The following is a 19,772-nucleotide window of genomic DNA, read 5'->3' on the forward strand; positions in this document are numbered from 1 at the left end:
AAGTATATTAAATTGAAGAATGTCGATTCGACAACAGTGCTTTTCGACAGTAATTTCGTCAATTTCATTCCGCCTCACTTTGCTGGCGGAATCTAATAAAAAAAAAATTGTGTTTTTTTTTATTGCTAATAGCATATCTATTTATATTAGAAGGGATTATGTACTTGGTTTAGGAGACACAAGTATTATTTATATATTTTTTAAAAGAATATATATTTTTTTAAACTTACTAAAATATTATGGAGAGATCAGAGCATGGTTTTCAGTGGGAATGGGTTAAAATCAAGAAAAAAAATGCGTGGGGTCCCCCCTCCTAAGCATAACCAGCCTCGGGCTCTTTGAGCCGGTCCTGGTTGTAAAAATACGGGGGGGGGGGGAATGACAGGGGATCCCCCGTATTTTCACAACCAGCACCGGGCTCTGCGTCCAGTCCTGGTGCCAAAAATATGGGGGACAAAAAGCGTAGGGGGTCCCCCGTATTTTTAACACCAGCACCGGGCTCCACTAGTCAGAGAGATAATGCCACAGCCGGTGGACACTTTTATATCGGTTCCTGCGGCCCTGGCATTAAATCACTAACTAGTCACCCCTGGTCGGGGTACCCTGGAGGAGTGAAGACCCCTTAAATCAAGGGATCCCCCCCCTCCAGCCACCCAAGGGCCAGGGGTGAAGCCCGAGGCTGTCCCCCCCATCCATGGGCTGCGGATGGGAGGCTGATAGCCAAGTGACACAAAAAAAGAATATTGTATTTTGTAGCAGTACTACAAGTCCCAACAAGCCTCCCCCGCAAGCTGGTACTTGTAGAACCACAAATACCAGCATGCGGGGGGAAACAGGCCTGCTGGTACCTATAGTTCTACTACAAAAAAAATACCCAAATAAAAACAGTACACAGACACCGTGAAAGTAAAACTTTATTACATACATGCCGACACACACATACTTACCTATGTTGACACGAGGTTCGGTCCACTTCTCCAAGTAGAATCCACGGTGTACCTGAAAATAACATTATACTCACCAAAATCCAGTGTAGATCGGTCCTCTTCTGAGCTTGTAATCCACGTACTTGGCAAAAAAACAAACCGCATTTACCCGGACCACGTGCTGAAAGGGGTCCCATATTTACACGTCGTGTCACTCTCCTGATTGGCTGTGCGCGTCTGAGCTGTCAGACGGCACATCGCCCAGCCGCTCTATTATCTTCAATGGTGGAAACTTTGCGGTCAGCGTTGAGGTCACAGCTCAGACGCGCACAGCTAATCAGGAGAGTGCCACGATGTGGCGCTCCCTGATTGGCTGAAGGGACCCTCTGTGATAGGAGTCACAGGGGGTCCCGGCATTCAGGGAAAGGGGTCCCATGTGTAAACATGGGACCCCTTTCAGTGCGTGGTCCGGGTAAATGCGGTTTGTTTTTTTGCGAAGTACGTGGATTACAAAACAGAAGAGGACAGATCTACACTGGATTTTGGCGAGTATAATTTTATTTTCAGGTACACCGTGGATTCTACTTGGAAAAGTGGACCGAACCTCGTGTCAACATAGGTAAGTATGTGTGTGTCGGCATGTATGTCATAAAGTTTTACTTTCACGGTGTCTGTGTACAGTTTTTATTTGGGTATTTTTTTTGTAGTAGAACTACAGGTACCAGCAGGCCCGTTTCCCCCCCGCATGCTGGTACTTGTGGTTCTCCAAGTACCAGCTTGCGGGAGAGGCTTGCGGGGACTTGTAGTTCTGCTACAAAAAACAATACTCTTTATTTTGTCACTTGGCTATCAGCCCCCCATCCGCAGCCCTTGGATGGGGGGGACAGCCTCGGGCTTCACCCCTGGCCCTTGGGTGGCTGGAGGGTGGGGGATCCCTTGATTTAAGGGGTCCCCACTCCTCCAGGGTACCCCGGCCAGGGGTGACTAGTTAGTGATTTAATGCCACGGCCGCAGGGACTGATATAAAAGTGTCCCACGGCTGTGGCATTATCTCTCTGACTAGTGGAGCCCGGTGCTGGTGTTAAAAATACGGGGGACCCCTACGCTTTTTGTCCCCCGTATTTTTTGCACCAGGACCAGACGCAGAGCCCGGTGCTGGTTGTGAAAATACGGGGGATCCCCTGTCAATTTTTTTCCCGTATTTTTACAACCAGGACCGGCTCAAAGAGGAGGGGACCCCACGCAATTTTTTTCTGGGTTTTTTAATCATTTTTGTGCCGTCCAAAAAGTCGAATCCAGGACGCACATATCTGTCAATTGGTACGTTTTTCTACAGCGGGACTGTCGAATCCGTTTTTTATTGAATATGTCGAATTCGAGTCCCGGCGGGAGGGTATGTGACTGTCGAATTGTGTCGAATTTAAAAACGGTCGAATTCCAGCCGGAATTCGACCACAATTGCATATACCCCTTTGTCAGTTGTCCAGCATTTAGTAGCAAATGGGCGATTGTCGTTTTCTCATATATATTACCAGACTTTCATCCTAAGGATCCCTCTCCTGAAAAGATCTGTGAAAGGTAGCCCATGGGCTACTATTGCCTAACGCCATCTTGGTAAATCTGACATCTTTGCAATCCCCTTGTTAGTCTCTAGTTTATGAATATAATTAATTCAGACCGCATTCCACACTTTGAGGCTGCACAAAAAGGCTAAATTCACCACTGTTTTCAATGAATTTATTTAATTAATTTTTTTAATCCTATTAATTTACTTGTTCCCCCACACATGTCCCGCGTTCAGGAGCTTTCTATATTTGAATTCACCAGATGAACATCAATATTGTGACTTCCTGTGCCCCTGGCACTCAGCCACTTTGATAGCTAGTTTCGTTGACACAAAATCACTTTGTTCTGGGGTCCAAAACGATTTCTTGCTCCATTCAAAATCCATGCCAGGTAATGACTGCAGTGCATAGACTCTCGTCACTCTGACCAGGCCATTTAGGAATATCTGCAAATTTTCCCCATTACCTATCACAACATTTTTTTTTACTGCCCCATCTATTACAATTATCTTGCCGGAACAGAGACCCAGCTGGCATTCTGCGTATGTGTATATGTAGTATGTCAGGTACCTAAAATGAAATAAATGTGATAATGTATCCTAAAGGCCGCAATGGCAATTGCCATTTTAGGATGGCATCCGCTATGGGGGCTAAGTTCAGAAAGGTTCGGCTTTTCAGTGCTTTCTAAATTGGGTATTTTTTGAAGCACTAGCTGCATTATTTACCTTGATAAATATTCCCATTTATGATTAAGATAAGAATGACTGGGTAATACACATTGGACCTAATTCAGACCTGATCGTAGCAGCAATTTTGTTAGCAGATGGGCAAAACCATGTGCAGTGCAGGGGAGGCAGATATAACATTTGCAGAGAGAGTTAGATTTGGGTTGGTTATTTTGTTTCTGTGCAGGGTAAATACTGGCTGCTTTATTTTAACACTGCGATTTAGATTTCAGTTTGAACACACCCCACCCAAATCTAGCTCTCTCTGCACATGTTATATCTGCCCACCCTGCAGTGCACATGGTTTTGCCCAACTGCTAACAAATTTGCTGCTATGATCAGGTCTGAATTAGGCCCATTATCCCTAAAGACGATTTTTTTTTACCAATATGGCCAATGCAGACGATTGTGAATGATATATCGTTCACATCGTCTAGTGTGTATGGTCATGCAATCAACGATGCGCACTGCATGCTCAATGTGAGCAATGTCACTTGTGACATCGCTCATCACGGCATGTGTGTACGGAGCCGCGATGAGCGATGTGCACAATGTGACATGGCTCACATCCCCTCCAGTGGCTCCGTCCCCGCAGCGGCTCCCCTCCCCACCAGCGGCTTCATATCTGAGGCCGCTGACGGGAGCTGCTGACTGCTCAGCGTGTATCCCCTCCAGCGGCTCCCTACCCGCCAGCGGCTTAATTGTAACTGACCCGCTGATGGGAGCCGCAGGAGGAGAGACGCTGACCGCTCAGCGTCTCCATCCACTGCCCCACAAATGTACCCACTGCCCCACCAATGTAATTAAAAAATTAATTATAACGGGTTCCAAATATTATATATATAAATAAATAAATATGTATATATATATATATATATATATATATGTATATATGTGTGTGTGTGTGTGTGTGTATATATATATATATATATATATATATATATATAAATAAATATGTATATATATATATATGTATATATGTGTGTGTATATGTATATATATATATATATATATATAGCAAGAAGTAAAGTAGCCGGCACTCTCAGTATAGTCAATCACCGGGGTGCCTTCCAATGCAGGAAATAACGTTGATGTAGTCCCCTGGGTGTAGCTATGCACATCCAACCACCCTCCAGGGACCAGGCGGCACTCCACGGATTTTTGAAAAATAGCTTTTATAAATTGATCAAAAGTTCAATACATAGTGCAAAACAAACCGACGTTTCAACGCCTCACAGGCGTTTTTTTCAAGGTGCACAGTGCTATCAAAATAAAGAAAAATAACAAACAACAGAACCCACAAGTGTACTCACCTAAATAGGCACCTCGTGTACGGTCTCACCTCGTCCCGCTTCCGGACGCCAGTGGCGAGCCGCATCCGCGCTCCGGGGCTGAGTCAGCGGCGCCCGTCAATGCCTATCGTGTGAGACTTGCTGCTACATGGAATCAGGGCCCACTTTTGTACACCCTGTTACCCTACGATCCCTGTGAGGCGTTGAAACGTCGGTTTGTTTTGCACTATGTATTGAACTTTTGATCAATTTATAAAAGCTATTTTTCAAAAATCCGTGGAGTGCCGCCTGGTCCCTGGAGGGTGGTTGGATGTGCATAGCTACACCCAGGGGACTACATCAACGTTTTATATATATATATATATATATATATATATACACACACACATAGGAAGGTGGATAAGGTGTTTCTAAGCGACCAATGGTGTCACATAAAGTTGGGGAGACCAAAAATATATTAAAATACTTTTACAATTTATTACAATTTGATGTTTTTATTGATTTAAATAAATTCATAAGAAAATTAACCCTAAAAAGACATTACCTTAAAAAAGAAGACGCCATCATCCAGAATTATGAACAGTCAAAGTCGGGATTAAAACCCACTTCGAAATTTTACCCCCTGGAATCCAAGGGCCACAATGTGGGTATCTTCTACGATTTGGTAAAGAAAGATCTGTGCGATACTGAAATCGAACCTATCAAGGAGAAAAACTTAACGAACAGAGAAGCAAAGGCCATCAAGGAACTCCAGGATAATATGAGTATTGTCATAAAATCTGCTGACAAGGGGGGGGGGGTTGGTTATAATGGACCGGGAGGCCTATGTTGAAGAGGCCAAGAGACTTTTGGGGGACAGAAATTCTTACACGCCACTCCCAACAGATCCGAAAGAAGAGTATGTGGAAGAACTCAGAGCCATCCTCCTGAAAGGTTTCAGGAGTAAGATTCTCACCAAAGATGAGTACCAATACCTTTTTAATTCCAACCCCACCACCCCCATCTTTTACTTTTTACCCAAAGTGCACAAATCTATGACTAATCCCCCAGGAAGACCCATTGTTGCTGGGATTGACTCCCTAACATCCCATCTATCAGAATATGTGGACGTATTTCTGAGGAAACATGTGGTAAATCTAGCAGCAAATCTTAAAGACACTACCTCAGTTCTTAATTTAATGGAATCATTCGAATGGCAAGACACATATAGATGGGTCACCATTGATGTACAGTCACTCTACACCTGTATAGAACACGACAAGGGGATCGAAGCCTGTAATGTATTTCTTAGCAAGGATGCCCAGATCACAGAAGAACACAGAATTTTTATATGCGAACTGATCAATTTCATTTTAAAACGTAACTATTTTAAGTTTTTAAATGACTTCTTCCTCCAAATCTGTGGAACCGCCATGGGCATGATCTTTGCACCGAGTTTCGCTAATCTTTTTATGGGACAATGGGAAAATTATTAAGTTTTTAAGGATCATCCATTTCAGCAGAACATCGTTTTTTATAAACGTTATATAGACAATATTTTACTCATATGGGATGGCGACGATTTGAGTTTTAAGGAATTTTTTATGTATATATCTAACAATTCTATGAACCTCAGTTTTACTGCTAATGATAGTACGGATAAGATTGACTTTCTGGACCTGATACTGACACATTCGGGGAAGGAAATGGTCACCAGGAACTACATCAAGAAGGTCGACATGAATAGTTATGTGCACTATAAGAGTAACCACTGTCAACAATGGAAGAATAGCCAGGAACTGTAAGAACAATGATGACCGAGATCAACAGCTGCAAGTTTACACTGAAATATTCAAGGAGAAATGATATCCGAACCATTTACTGGAAGAAGCCAACGTTAAAGCAAAGAAACTTGAGAGAGAACACCTCCTAAGGTATAAACCAAGGGAGAAGAAGGAGGATACGGTGAGGTTCATCACCACCTACAGCAGGCATGAGCACCTTATAAAAAGAACTTTGAAAAAACACTGGAACGTCCTCCTGATGGATCCCATTTTGAAAGATTATCTCCCAAAAGAACCATCAGTGGTATTCAGGAAATCACAAAACCTGAAGGATCTTGTGGCACCAAGCATGTTGAGAAATCCAGAAGTACTCTCCAGGATGCCAAAGTGTGTGGGGTGCTACAAGTGTGGATGCTGCAATGTGTGTCGGTATCTACATCCCAATAGGAAAACTTTCAAAAATACCAACAACTCCAAAGACTATACAATTAAACACTTTATCAACTGCAACACCGTCTCGGTCATCTACATGCTGGAATGTTCATGCAGAATGAAATACATTGGGAAAACCAAGAGACCCTTGAAGCTCCGAATTCAGGAACATGTGAGAAACATTAAAAACAAGGTCCTGACACATGCGGTGTCGAAGCATTGCCATTTATGCCACAATTCTGACCCCGATGAACTAACGTTTAAAGGCATTGAGTTGGTTGCACTTGGAGAGAGAGGTGGAGATCTTTCCAGCCTTCTGTCTAGAAGGGAGATGTACTGGATTTTCGAATTAAACACCCTTCATGCAGACGGCTTCAACGAGGGCTATGAAATAGCCCCGTTTCTATGACGTAAGCCATTTTTTGCATCTCCTCTTGATCACCAGAGTGACCTTCCTTACCTCTCCTTTTCTGCCTCATACACTTTCCTTCCACCTCTGTTTTCATATCACCACTACAGCCATACCACACTGGAGATGCCCAACACCGCCTGATCTTGGAAGCCAAGCAGTGTCGGGCCCAGCCAGTACATAGACGGGAGACCATCATGGAAGACTGGGTGCTGTATTTCTGAAAGAGGAATATGAGGCTGTCTATACCTCTATTTTCACTCAAACCTCTCTTCTCAAATCAATCATTCTTTGGGGAGCTCTGGTGCAGTCTCTGTGGTATATTGAATGAGCTAAATATACAGGGGACCCGTACGAATATGTTATTCGAACATGAGAACAATAATGATCTAACCATGCACAGAAATGTGTATGGGGATCTATGTTTTCATATGCATATATGCGCACGTATATTGATGTGTAATGTATACACATATGTATGCAGGGGGGACTATTACGGACCCTATATACTCGTATAACTCGGATGCTGATCATCGTTATACATTGCCGTCACTCCCCTTTATTATCAGTTTATGAGGTAATCAATTCGGACATATATAGTATTTATGAATATTAAAGTTTATCCATATCTAACATTTAGAGAATATGGACCAAGTGAAATTAGCAATGGGCCATTGCAAATGAAGAACTTAAACTACTCTCTTTTTCTTCTTTTTTCTTTTGTCTCTCTTAACTGCACCCCCGGTTTGCGAGCACTACTGGGTAGCATCTGAATTTTCCTATCAAAGATGGCCGCTGGGACTGTACACTTTACAAAAGAACTGTCTGCTAGCAGGTTATGCTACAAGAAAATGGCCGCCGCATGTTGAAAATAGGAGAAGGGACATCAAGCGTCACCTGATCGGGCTACACTGGGTGGGCGCAGGTGCAGTAGCGCACAGGGATCCGAGGCCCGTCATCCGGAGCCGGCGCATGCGCAGAAGGAGTCGTCCGACGCCGGAAGTTGGGCGGATGTGATGTCATCCGTAGCCCGGACCGGAAGTCCGGAGAAAAAGACTTTGTAATGTCTAAAACACCCTGCAAACAGTAAATTAGTGTTTTTCTACGTAGCGATTTACCCCAGTATTATGTTAATAGTTTAGAGGAAGCACCAGCACTTTATTTTGCCACTTTAAACTGTATCTTTCATTTCTGAACCTGTAATTGACAGGAAGTGAGGTAGTAATTACTTCCTCATTAGTGCATGTATATATATCTGAGCTGTCCCACTCACATATCACCCCTTGATGAAGTCCAGATAGGACGAAACGCGTTGGGTGTTACCAGACTTAACCCATCCTCTCAAGTTAAGCAGTTTTATGGTTCTTTTTTGTCTTACCGTCATTATATGCAGTTTATGGTCCCCATATTTTATCTTTTATGGATGAATTTTCTGTATTTCTAGCCTGCTCCAAAGATTTTAATTAATCATTTATCTGTGGTTTTGGTAATATAATTGTTTTTTACTGGTGTGTTTTGTAATAAATTGTAAAAGTATTTTAATATATTTTTGGTCTCCCCAACTTTATGTGACACCATTGGTCGCTTAGAAACACCTTATCCACCTTCCTATCTACATTACCCATAAAGCACTTTACCAGTGCTTATTTTTTAAGGTGTAGCAGACGCCCTATTATACTAAAGGGAGTGTCCTCCAAGGGAGATTGTATAGGTATATAATTATCTATTTATCTATTTTACCTATTATTGTCTTGGTCTAACTACTAGTGTTGATTGGCAATCGCATATTGGCGCGGTTTGTTCTCTCTCTTCACATATATATATATATATATATATATATAAAACGCAGGTCCAGCTCTCCCTGTAATAAATATTCTGCGCCGGGTGTCCACACATAAAAAGATGTATGTAGATAGGCAGGTGTTGCACTCTTTACGTCTGAGACACTTAAATGGAGACATGTATGTTGAATGCCATGCAACATGCATGTCTCCATTTAAGTTTCTCAGACGCCAGGAGTGCCACACCTGCCTATCTATCTATCTATCTATCTATCTATCTATCTATCTATCTATCTATCTATCTATATATATATATCTATGACCCCTGAGGAAGTCCCAGCATACAGAACGGGACGACACGCATTGGGAAATTACTGACTCTCCGCTCTCCTATGTGATTGACAGATAAGCATTTATATTGTCACAAAATTGTACGAGTCCATTTTTATGTTTTTTGTTATATTAAATGTTTAAAAATAGTATTACATTATTAGAGTTTTTTCCCTCCTGGGAGCATTCTGATTTTAAGGTACTTTTGTCTGATGGATGACACTGAGAACTCCATCTGCTCATGCTGTATTTTCAAAAACGTGAGTGCTGCCCTGTTATATTAATTTAGCTGGTGCTGCTTCCTCGATATTGGTAAATAAGCACATTATCATAAGGGTGTCCTTTTCAAAACCTTTTTGGCACATTATAGCACTATTGCACGATTCTTGCACTTTTTTGCACCACTAGCACAGTGACACTTTATATTCTGATCAGTGCACTTTATTGATACATTGTCTTCCATCTGCCATCCACGTGGAATACCACGTAAATATCCGGATGGATGTAAGAGGAGGAGTTTAACAAGGAGGAAGACCGAGATGAAAAGAAATGTTTTACAAGCACATATCAATGTGTGTCTGGTACGCATATTTGGTTATTATTTAAGGACACTTTGTTGAATCACTTTTAAGAACATTGAAGGCGTGGCTGATTTACCTTCGGAACAATATATATATTGGTGGGGTGCCTTGGAGATCGGTATGCAGGCTTCCGTGCATTAGCCAATCCACTAACTAAACCCCCATCATTTATTTATTGAATTGTTGAGGATAAGTGAGCTTACTTTGGTGAGTGCGGGGTTTTTTGTTTGTATATATATATATATATATATATTATTGAACCCATTATAATTAATTTTTAATTACGTTGGTGGCACAGTGGAAATATAATTGGTGGGGCAGTGGGTGATAAAAAAAAACCTCATTGGTTCCCCCTTCTACAGCCCTGCCCACACACCCAGAAATGCCTCCCCAATATTAAAATATGTAAATAAGGTGCCAATTCCAAAGATATCTGTCTTTCAAATTGTTTGAAAAATTGCTTAGTGTGTACACTCAATTTCGTTTGTCAGGACTCCTGGAAGTTCAAGGGAAATTGGTCATTTTTCAAATTGTTCATCTTTCACATTGGTCATGTCTTCTAGTGTGTAGGGCCCTTAACTTTACCCCTTGCCTGTCTTCCAGACAAATATGATGCAGTCATTATAGTAGGAGCTCTGAGTGATGGAAATGTCCCAGTAGCTGTGGTCCCTGAACTGCTGCGTGTCACGAAACCAGGTGAGATAAAACACACCATTGCATTTATTCTGAATTGTATGCGCAGTACTCTAAGGTGAAAACATCTATTGTTATACGTCTTACCATCTGTCCTCAAAGATGACATTATAATTTTGAATTGCTCACTCATGAGAAACACTTATAAAAAGGATTTTTTTACCCCCCAGTCTTTGTAATAGATGCCGTGCTCTAACTCAGGAGCTGCGGCGACAATATCACGTCCTGGGCAGTGCGGATCTGAGGGGGAGGGGGAGGGGGTGATTATTCAGCAGCACCCAAATGCACAAACACCCTCCCTCCCCCTCCTATAATACGGGTTACCAGCAGTAAGTTGTACTATTTGCACACAAAAAAAAATTGTAAGCTATTTTGTGGTGGTGGCTGCCTGCTCAGCCTTGTGAGTAATCTGGCCTGATTAGACAAGATCTGTCACAGCTATCAGCAGCAAATAAAGGTCTACAGTATTCTCATCATTTGTCCACTGACACGTTACATGTGCATCCTTTCAGCTGCCAACATTTTTTATATTACCACATAGTTGTAAGAGTGCATATGTGTAGAGTACTTGATAATGGGTAACCTGCTATAGCATTGACTGGCATTGTAGAGGAGTATTCAGAGGTTATTTAATCTAGATAGTCATTTAGCTTGTATTTACTATTGCCATTCATTACCGTATTTGTAAGTATACGCAATGCTCACTATAGGATTGGGACCCCAGACTCCCCAGAGGGATGCAGTTAATGTACCAGCTGACGATACTGACGCCAAAATCCCAACAGCTGACAATGCCGACAGCCGGAATCCCTGCGATCAGGGGCTATTTCCACTCGTCCACGACACCCATAGAGTGGGAATAGTACCTGTGGTGAGCCACCCAGCCCGCAATGGGACTCTTTGCGCTCACCCTGCTGCCGGCATACTGACAGGCGGGACGCCGTTGTCAGTATACTGACATCCGGCATCCCAGCCGCTGGTAAATCATACTGATCCCTCCCCAGATTTTCTGTGTATATTTGTAAAGTTGTCCCACATGGAAAGGTCTGGATCCGGCCCAGTCTCTGACTAATGACTGCACCTAAAGCCAGTCGCAGCATAATTTGTGTTGGGCACATACTACTTTCTCTGAGATGAGGCGATCCAGTAATTTGGTTTCTGGTCACACAGACCCTGCACACAGCACTTCTGCATCTGTGATCTCACATCCTATATGCCTCTGCACATCACCTCTAATAGATGCAGTTTCCACAGGGTTAAATGGTAGCTGATCTACAGTACCATACAATGTATTAGATATACAGTATGTTACCTTGTTAGAAACAATAGAACTACATCAGATTATTACCTAACTCATCAACATATCACATTAATTATATGAGTAAAGAGAAATGTGGCAAACTACATATATATATATATATATATATATATTTTATTCATCAGTACAGAAGGCACCCGATTTCATTTATATTAATTGGCTGCCAGTCCACACCAACTCTGTTATTAAGATAATCAGCTCCGGGACTATGGAGTATAAACAGGAGGACCAATCAGATGCGCCGATCAAAAGATTGTGTCTTCTGATTGGACCTACTGCTCACACCACCTTCTTTTGAAGTGGCATAACATAGATTGATGCCATCCTGGCAGAATATCTACACTTAGACTGTACATGGTAGTACCAATGCAAAAATAATGGTGTATTGGTTGATATGTGTAGAATAATGTTGAGCATTTTTATTGATTGGAAAGGTAGAGGCAACTCTGAATTTTTCTTTTTTATGTGTGCTTAGGTGGCCTGTTATGTCTGACCACACGTAGCAACTTCTCAAATCTGCAGTACAAGTGTGATCTAGAAAAAGCCATGTCTGATCTACAGAACAAAGGACTCTGGGAACAGATCTCTGTAGAGGAAGTGGAACAGTGGGAGAGAGCCACATCAGAAACTGAGGTTACAAAAGATTCTGATTACATCCCTGGTATCATATACCTCTACAGGAAAACCGCATCTTCCTCCACTGTTCATTAATGGCATGGAAGGTTTTTGCTGGGTTGTATAACTGTATTGCTTTATTAAAAAAAAAAACATTTTTACATAATTTGATGTCATCTGAAGCATATTTTTTCTCGGACTCAAGCACCAAAATTTGTTTTTACAGCATGTCTACGTCTTATGATCCAAAAATCATCACCTCATGCGCATGAACCTTCCTCATTATGCTATTTATTTAGGAAAAAGAAAAAGTTCTTAAGTACCCTTTTCCATCCCTCCGTTATACTCTGACTCAGCGATAATTGCACAAGCAGTATTGGCTGCAGAAAGTGCTCATATGTTGGAAATATGTATGTAAAGAGTTGAGGATGTAGCCGATAGCTCTGCAGATGCTCAGTAGTAGCTTCAGTGGTCGCTTCGGTGGTCATCTTGGTACAGGGAATGAAGCTTCCCAGGAGGTGAAGCAACAAGGAGTCTGTGCAGTAGCACACTCCACTTTCAACACTAAGCAGTCCAAGAACATAGTAGTTGCATTCTCCGCTGTCTCCTTTCTTGTATAAAAGGGTACTCTAACCTGATCAGCTGAGCACTTGACTGTCCAGCCCCCAGTAGGGCTATACTCTGAACTCCTGCACAACAGGGATGACAGGTTTAGTCAAATAATGTATTTTACATATGCTATAATAGTCATTGTAATGCACTCTTAATAGTGCCTTTGTCTCTTAGCCTTTTATACGCATTTTTATGGCAACGTAACAAAGTATAGATAAATATTGGGTTAAATGAAATGTGGATGACTGCTGTATTAATATACATTCATTTTGTATACTTGTAAGATTAGATTCTAGGATGTATTTATAAACAGAGATGCAGATCTCCAACTACCCACAGCAGCTAGTTAGCTTTGGTCATTCTAGATTTATGTAGCTTTAGTAGGTGTCTTATTAGCTACATCTACCCAGGTGTGGATTGGGATGGAAAACCAGGGCAAGGTCTGTCAAGGGGGTGGCATCTGTTGAGGGGGTATGACAGGGCACAGGGCAAGGTATTACTGGGTACAGGGTAAAGTATGACGGGGACAGGGCCGGATTAACAATGGGGCTGATGGAGCTGCAGCTTCAGGCCCACCCTCAAAATAGGCCCACAGCTTCAGCAGACTGTTGTGCTGCTGTAAACAGGAAAAAAAAAATCATGCTACAGCAGCCTGCCAGTAACCAGCCAAGGCCCCGTCCCCCAAGCACAGATACCTCCGGCCGCGGCACTGGAACATGCAGTGCCGCCCTCACCCGCATAGTGTATTGTTTGGCTAAGATGGCGGCGCAGTGAAAGGCTTTCCTAGCCCTCCCTGCACCGCATATACACAGCTACTCCTCAGCGCTGTGTGTCGCTACAGCGCGTGATGTCATAAAGGTGCCGCTGTGCCCAGAGTATCCCAACTTATCTATCAACTCTACGGTTGGGCGGCGGGCCACCGCACTAGCAATCACGGCAGCTCTGTGAAGGCGGTCCAGCAGCGGCAGCGTGTCTGATCCTCCTGACTGACTGAGGTGAGGTACAGTCCTGCTGGCTGGGTACTGCTGCTGCTAGTGTTATCTAATACAGTATATGCAGGGCAAGCTGAGGCACTTTGTAATTGTATATACGTGTGTGTGTGTGTGTGTGTGTGTGTATATATATATATATATATATATATATATATATATTGGTCCAGGTGAAACGGCACTCGGAGATCATGAAAACGTGAAGAGATTTTATTTCATATCATTAACGTTTCGGGGCAGCAAGCCTCGTCCTCAGAATCTCTTCACGTTTTCATGATCTCCGAGTGCCGTTTCACCTGGACCAATATCAAACTGCTTAAACTGGCACCGGAGCAAGCTGATTCCAGGATATGAGTGCCGGCTAACACTGGAAGTATATATATATATATATATATATATACACATATGTAATCAGAGAAGATGGAACAAGGTGCAGTAACTTCTCAATATGTTGGACATACACACAGTGCGTATATAGGTAATGACGACCAGCAGGAGGCTTGCTGGTCTGGATGAAATTGCAGGCTGAAGTTCAACACTAACACAGCACAAAGGATCCTCTCTAAGATTGGGGTCGGCCGTGTACAAGGTGACGAGACCATTAGAGGTGATATGCGCAACTGAACCTATTATCTGGTACGCAGATTGCCTATATACGCACTGTGTGTATGTCCAACATATTGGTGGATAATGTATTTCAAAATCACATCAAAGATTCCAACGTTTCAGGGTCCGCAGCTCCTTCTGCAAGCCCCGAAACGTTGGAATCTTTGATGTGATTTTGAAATAAATTAAAATTCCGGTGAGTACCGCTGTCTTTTAGTTTTGCTGTACTGAGTTTTCAAAGTGGGCACTGTACTGTATCTCAATTTTCTCTGTGGTATATTTTATGCCCCATGTTTTCACCCATGACTATTAAGTGACGTTTATACTGTATAGGATGACAATATGCACTATCGGGTGGTCTTCAGTATACTCGCGCCGGGATCCCGACACCCGGCATACCGACAGATATTCTCCCTCGTGGGGGTCCACGACCCCCTTGGAGGGAGAATAACGTGTGCCACCGCGCCCGCAGCGTGGCGAGCGCAGCGAGCCCGCAAGGGGCTCCTTTGCGTTTGCCACACTGTCGGTATGCCGGCGGCCAGGCTCCTGGCGCCGGTATGCTGGTCGCCGAGAGCCCGGCCGCCGGCATACTATTATACACCCGCACTATCTATGGGGTCAATTAAATTTACCGACAGTTAAATAGCGCCGGTAATTAGCTCTCAGCGCTATTCAATACAGCGCCACGTGACACTTAATTGTCTGGATTTCTTCACACCGGGGGTTTAAGCAGAAATCCGAGAAAAGTGCTGGCGTGCGGCCGGCGCGATGCTTATTCTGTGGGGAATCAGCATCATGCCGGCCTGTTAAGTCAAAGAATGCCGTTCTCCCGACAAATCACCCTGTTAAGTCCGTGAGAACGGGCATTCGCTGACTTAACATTGCGCAGAATTGAATAACGCCGGGAGCTAATTCCAGGCGCTATTCAACTGACGATAAATTGAATTGACCCCTATGTCTGATATGCTGTATCTGCTTATGCTCAGACCATATAGTATCTCTCTCTTTCTCTCTCTCTCTCACATATATATGTAAAAGATAAAGTCCGCGCAAACAACATATTAATCCAGATTCATGCAGTCTAACATGTAGTGCCAGCTCATCCACTCCAGCCAGGAGAACAAATTCTAAAACTGCAAATAATGGAGAGCGCACTCATGAAAATCACATAAAAAGAAACTTTACTTCGTGTACATATTCACATACATGTTAGTTTAAAATGGCACACTTAGCCGGCTCCACAGTAGGGGCCACCCAAGGACAGCGTGTTCACTCAGCAGTAATTCTCCAGATGGAGCTCGTCACCGGCTCTGGTCCCAGCGTTTGACGTCCAACCGTCTACGTCAGCAAGCCACGCCCAACGCATTTCGTCGTTATGGACTTCGTCATATATTTAAGGCTAACACTCCTGATCTCTATGGGGGAGTTCAAGTGTTTTGTGCACTGGTGGCTATTGACCATGCAATTCAACTGTTACTCTGTTGGACAAGCGTAGCCACCAGTGCTGACATTTCTGCTTGCATTTCCCCGTGCCTACGAGCAGAAATGAGTGAAAACTGACCTGTGTGCGCGGTCAATCAGGACTTTTTCGTGTGGCTCCCATTACTTTGGTCGGGTTTAGCTGTTTTACGTGGCTAAACCCAACGGCTCTGTTATGCACACCAGTGCCAGCAGGAATGTACTGGTGTCTGAACGGAGAGGGATGCAAAACAAATGAACTCACAGACAGACTGGGGAATATGACATTACATACACAGAAGGTGATAGGGTAACAAAATAAACACAAAGTGAACAGAGAAGCCCAAAGGCTAAGAAACTGGGTGTCTCCCTAGTATTAGGAATGCTCAGATGGAAAGAAGCGAGATGTTGTGATTTAATACGTAGAGAACCCGAAATGCTGTTGCTAAGGGCAACAGCAAAACCCTAAAGGGTTACCAACGGGTGTGGCAGTAAACTCCTTGGTCAGAGATGGAATAATAGACACAAGGAGAGTCTCCACAATCCTAGTCTTCACTTGCAGTGCACTGGTTCAGCTTACTGCCACTAAACTGACACCTGAACACCTTGCACAGTGAGAAAGGATTTTGGCAGGCAAGTCTGAGAATACAGCCGCAAACTTGCTAGGTTCACAGAGTAGCAAAAGAACCCCAGCAGGTTAAACGACTGACTCCAGTCTTACTGCTAGGTCTGGATTGGCAGAGTGTAATACCAAATCCCAAGGCCTATTTGCAGTAAGCAACAAACAAATACAAAGTTTACACAGTACTAGCTAGCTTTCAGGAACTGACTAACCAACAAAGATTCAGCAGCATCTGCCTAACCTGAGAAGAGGGTTTATATAGCAGGTGCTGTCCACGCCCCACTCAGACCTCACAGACTGTGAGCACAAAAACCAGCACCGGATCCCCTGCCGTGCACAGAGCCTGTAACCACTGCACAGCAAAAGACCCGAACCGGAGTTTCAGTTACGCTCAGGTTACTCCGCTAGCACTTGTCTCCCGGTTGCCATGACGACGTGGCAGCACAGAGCAGGAGACCCTAACAGTACCCCCCCTCTGACGAGGGGTCAAAGAACCCCTACCACCGGGTTTATCGGGGAACTGCGAGAAGAAAGAGCGTAACAGTCTGGGGGCATGAAGATCACAACTGCGCACCCACGACCGCTCCTCCGGGCCATACCCCTTCCAGTGCACCAAAAATGACAGCCGACCCCGAACCATCTTGGAGTCAAGAATCCTTTCAACAACAAACTCCCTCTGGCCACGTATCAGAAGAGGGGAAGGTCTTCCACTGGAAGAAGGATTACTAATCGCCCGTTTTAAAAGGGAACAATGAAATGTTTTATTGATACCCAAAGAACGGGGTAGATCTAACTGAAATGCCACCGGATTGATAACCCTAGTGATCTTATAAGGACCGATGAACCGGGGGCCTAACTTATGAGATGGCTGTCTCAACTTCAAATTCTTGGTAGACAACCAGACGAAGTCTCCTAATTTGAAGCTGCAGGGTCTCTTCCGCTTATCAAAAACCCTTTTGGTCACTAATGACACAGACACAAGGGCTTTCTTCACTTTCCTCCAAATACCTCTAAGGACCGAAACCACAGAGGAACCACCAGGCGTGGAATCCAGGGGGTCAAAAGAATTGGCCTTAGGATGATGCCCATACACACAAAGGAAGGGAGAGATCCCTGTAGCAGAGTGAGCCGCGTTGTTATAGGCAAACTCCTCCATGGACAGATGAGCAACCCAGTCAGTCTGACACTTGGAGACATAACACCTGAGGAACTGCTCCAAGGACTGGTTCACCCTTTCAGTCTGCCCATTAGACTGCGGATGGTAGCCTGACGACAAGCTGACAGAAATCTGGAGATCGGAACAAAATGCCCTCCAGAATTTGGCCACAAACTGAGATCCGCGGTCAGAGACCACATCAAGTGGCAACCCGTGGAGGCGCACAACATGCAGCATAAATAATTCAGACAGGCGTCTGGCCGATGGCAGCCCAACCAATGGAACGAAGTGCGCCATCTTCGAACACCTGTCAACGACAACCCAGATGGCTGTCATCCCCAAGGATTTGGGCATGTCCACCACAAAATCCATTGAAATGTGGGTCTATGGCTTAGATGGAATAGAGAGTGGATGTAATGGGCCAACAGGAACCCCTCTAGGAGTCTTATTTCGGGCACAGATGTCACATGCCCGAACCCACTGATCCACATCCCTAGCCACCGAGGGCCACCACACCGCCCTAGATAGCAACTCCCGAGTTCTGGCAATACCCGGGTGACCTGCCGACTTCTTGGCATGGAATTCCAGGAACACTCGCTGTCTTAACCTAGGAGGCACAAACAAAAGACCTACCGGAAGGTCTGGAGGAGCCTGCTCCTGTGCTCTAAGGACTAATGACAAGAGGTCCTGGGTAATGCCCACTTTAACACATGATGGGGACACAATGGGCAATGGCTCCTCGGTGGTCTCCTGGATTGGAGCAAAACTCCGCGAGAGCGCATCAGCCTTGATGTTTTTTGACCCAGGGCGATATGTTATCAAAAAATTAAAGCGAGCAAAAAACAAAGCCCATCATGCCTGCCTGGCATTGAGGCGCTTCGCTGACTCTAAGTATGCCAAATTCTTATGGTCGGTGAGAATTGAGACCACAAACTTAGCCCCCTCAAGCCAGTGTCTCCACTCCTCGAGTGCATCCTTAATAGCCAACAATTCCCGGTTACCCACGTCATAATTCATCTTGGCAGGCGAAAATTTACAGGAAAAGTAAGCACAGGGATGAAGGCGATTATCAGACACCCCCATCTGAGAGAGCACTGCCCCAATACCCATCTCAGAGGCATCCACCTCCACCACAAAAGGACGCTCTGGATCTGGGTGTCGCAGCACCTTGGCCGAGACAAATGCTCTTTTGAGACGGGCAAAAGCCGCTTTGGCCTCACAAGACCAGTGAGCAACATCCGCCCCTTTCTTAGTGAGTGCCACCAAGGGCGCCACTATAGACGAAAATCCAGCGATAAATCGTCTATAAAAATTCGCAAAGCCCAGAAAACGCTGAAGCGCCTTCAAACTAGTGGGCTGCACCCAATCCAGGACTGCCTGTACCTTGGAACCCTCCATTTGGAAACCTTCTGGAGAGATAATATATCCTAGAAATGCGATTTGCTGAACTTCAAATTCGCACTTCTCCAGCTTCGCCCCAAGCCGGTGGTCTCTGAGTTTCTGGAGGACTAAGCGTACATGCTTCCGATGTTCCTCCAGGGAATGGGAGAAGATTAGGATGTCATCTAAGTATACAACTAAGAATCTATCCAAATATTCCCTGAGCACATCGTTCATGAAGTCCTGGAAGACTGCCGGGGCATTACAGAGCCCAAAAGGCATCACCAAATATTCATAGTGCCCTGAGTGGGTATTAAAGGCAGTCTTCCATTCATCCCCCTCTCTTATTCGGATTAGATTGTACGCACCGCGTAGGTCAATCTTAGAAAAAATGGTGGCCGTACGAAGCTGGTCAAACAAGACCGAAATGAGAGGCAGTGGGTATGAGTTTTTAATCGTGATACGGTTCAATTCCCTGAAGTCGATGCAGGGTCGCAACGAACCGTCCTTTTTACCCAC

At 44.2% G+C, this 19,772-nt stretch overlaps 1 protein-coding gene across 2 annotated transcripts in view; it reads left to right on the forward strand.

Annotated features, from left to right (window-relative positions):
• The window catches only part of METTL27 (methyltransferase like 27), a 63,849-nt gene extending 51,253 nt beyond the window's left edge, over positions 1-12,596 (forward strand). For both annotated transcript variants that reach the window (XM_063956181.1, XM_063956182.1), the window contains exons 5-6: positions 10,408-10,500; positions 12,291-12,596. In XM_063956181.1, the coding sequence (XP_063812251.1) occupies positions 10,408-10,500; positions 12,291-12,526 (329 nt within the window). In that variant the 3' untranslated portion in view covers positions 12,527-12,596. The remainder of the gene's footprint in view (positions 1-10,407; positions 10,501-12,290) is intronic.
• Positions 12,597-19,772: the final 7,176 nt, after the last annotated feature.

Source organism: Pseudophryne corroboree, chromosome 2 (assembly GCF_028390025.1).
Source record: "Pseudophryne corroboree isolate aPseCor3 chromosome 2, aPseCor3.hap2, whole genome shotgun sequence".
Lineage (NCBI taxonomy): Eukaryota > Metazoa > Chordata > Amphibia > Anura > Myobatrachidae > Pseudophryne > Pseudophryne corroboree.